The sequence below is a fragment of the Zingiber officinale genome, chromosome 1A, assembly GCF_018446385.1.
Source record: "Zingiber officinale cultivar Zhangliang chromosome 1A, Zo_v1.1, whole genome shotgun sequence".
NCBI lineage: Eukaryota > Viridiplantae > Streptophyta > Magnoliopsida > Zingiberales > Zingiberaceae > Zingiber > Zingiber officinale.
Window position 1 is genome coordinate 5,285,077 of NC_055987.1, and position 2,458 is coordinate 5,287,534.

Genomic DNA, 2,458 nt, shown 5'->3' on the forward strand with positions numbered 1-2,458 from the left:
ATTAAAATGTCAATCTATCATTTCATTTGAGAGATTATGAATATACCATTAACATCCGTTGAGCACTTGAGTAGATAGTAAAATTATATTTATGTAGTAAAATATTAATTATTTTACTGGACAAATTTTACCCGATCTGTCCACATTCGACGCACACAGACGCATATGAATCAACGTGATTCAGTACAATCCCAACACAGAATTTACGCCTCCGCATCGACGTGTAAGAGAGAATTTAATTTCTGTCTATACATTTGTGATCTTCATACACAAGCTATTTCCATCCACCTTTATTTTCATTCACATATCCAACGCAAGATTCGTGATCTTGATCCCATCCTTTCGGCGTCATTCTTGAATCTATTGAATATTTCGAGATCTTGTTTTTCGATTCGAAGATAGGTCGTTCCTTCCATCGAGCCGCCGCCAGCGAATCGATTCAGGAGTCACCCGATCGGAGCCGTCCAATCGATGCCAAACGCCGCCAAAAGGCTCGATCCGTTAGACGGCGGCGCCGCGGGCCCGGCGCACGCGGCCGCCCCACGTTTCCTCCTCCTCGCCGGCTTCCGCCACGGCCGACCGCCGCCGGAGCCCGTCCAGCTGCGTTTCCCAGTTCCCAAACGACACCGCGGCGCCTCCTCGCCGGCGATGGCGCCCCTCGCGGAAGGCCGGGCCGGCGCCGACGGCGGCAGCCCAGCGGTCGCCGGAGAGGGCGAGGTCGTAATCGCGGCGGCGGACGGGGTCGCACAGCACCTCGTAGGCCTCTCGCGCCTCCATGAAGCGCTCCGCGTAGCGGCGCTCCTCCCCGGCGGAGCGGCACGCGTCCGGGTGCCACCGCAGGGCCACCCGCCGGTACGCCGCGCGGATCTCGCTTGGCCCGGCGGTCCGCGACACGGAGAGAAGGTCGTACATCGTGTCCGTGGCCGGAGCGGCATCGGCTGCCGCCGAGGCAGAGACCCTGAGTCGAGGAGCAGCGGCGACTGTTGATTTGGCAGGGATTGGGGCGAAGGAAGATCTGTACAAGGAATTAGAGGGACATGAAAGAGCTAAAGCTGCCATTTTGTTTGAGAGAATCTAGTTAGTGATCTTGTTGCAATTTAGGGATGGATCTAAATGACGAAGTAGTTTGAGAGATGGTCATGGAGATTTATAGAGAGATGAAGATAACTCATGAGCTGCTTACATGTCATCTACAACCTCTAATTATGGAGAAGAGGACACGTCACGAATTGTAACTCGGAAGGTTTCTAGAACTCGAAGCTGGTAAGTTTGCAACGCAATCAAGGAGATGATCTGGATAAGAATAGGCAAATAACAGTTGGTAGAAAGGGCCGTTGCCGTCAATTACACGTGCCGTCCTCACGCAGACGCGACGGTCGCATCTTTTGATATCTTATTTAAATTTATGTCCAGATCCAGCGAATTTTCTCTCCCACGGCCCACGCAAGCTACTCTGTGGAATTTTTTACCAGCTGACACTGTCACGAGTTGGATTTTTATGAATCCGCAGAGGCGCCGACTCGATACCGCGGCCAACTTGCGCCCGCAGAGAAAAATAAAACGGACATCGGATTGAGAAGGTTTCATTTAGGTGCCCTCCTGCGGTTTTATAAATGTTCTTTTAGAAAATCCATTCAGCAGCTAAATTTGATATTCGTAATAAGTATTTTGCCTTTTTAAATAACCGTCTAAATTATCTATTTATTTATTTATTTAGAACGAAGAGACGTTTTGACATCAAAATAAAATATTAAAAGCATTTTAACATTAATTAAACTTTAGAGGGGATTTTGAAAAACTTAATAAACGATTAAAGCATTTTAAAACGACCAAATTAAATGGGTAAAAAGTAAAAAAGGTGTCAATAGTTTTAAATGATCAAAAAGCATGTAAAATTATTAAAACGCCTCTATAATTAAAACCGTAACAATGTTCTAGAACGAAAGTTTCCCAATCTCGTCAACAGAAGGTTCCGTTAACAAACAATAAATGATTTAATTGATGACTTTGTGACTTCCACTTGGGACTTTTTAGAAAACTGACGATGAATACGTTTGGTTTGGTGAAAAAGGTTCATGAACTGATCAAGTTGTCTCATCGACCATTCTACAAGCCATTAGGAATAAGCATTACGTAATGATCAATGGTTTTCATTTTCAAATCAATTTTTCGTCTAGTAGCCATCTCTTTACTAGCGAACTGTGGGTGAGTGTGACCTGTGATTTCAGTTCCAGTCAACATCTTAATTCACAAAGAGAGCCTTCCTTCCTTCCTTCAACACAAAAAACTCCTCATCAGTTTCTATAAATCTTCGTTTTTATCTCAGAAATGTTTTTCTTCATCTATGCAATCGATACTCTTCCACAGATACGACATCAAAAATTAATGGCGACAAACCTAATGATTCAACAAACATATGATTATCTGTTGATAAATCTGGTAGATTTCCGTTCTTGTG

At 45.0% G+C, this 2,458-nt stretch overlaps 1 protein-coding gene across 1 annotated transcript; it reads right to left on the reverse strand.

Annotated features, from left to right (window-relative positions):
* Positions 1-202: 202 nt before the first annotated feature.
* Positions 203-1,151, reverse strand: LOC121999259 (chaperone protein dnaJ 20, chloroplastic-like). The gene has a single exon (XM_042553962.1). It carries the CDS (start codon positions 1,057-1,059, stop codon positions 502-504), a length of 558 nt encoding a protein of 185 aa, XP_042409896.1. The 5' UTR covers positions 1,060-1,151; the 3' UTR covers positions 203-501.
* Between the last annotated feature and the right edge of the window lie 1,307 nt (positions 1,152-2,458).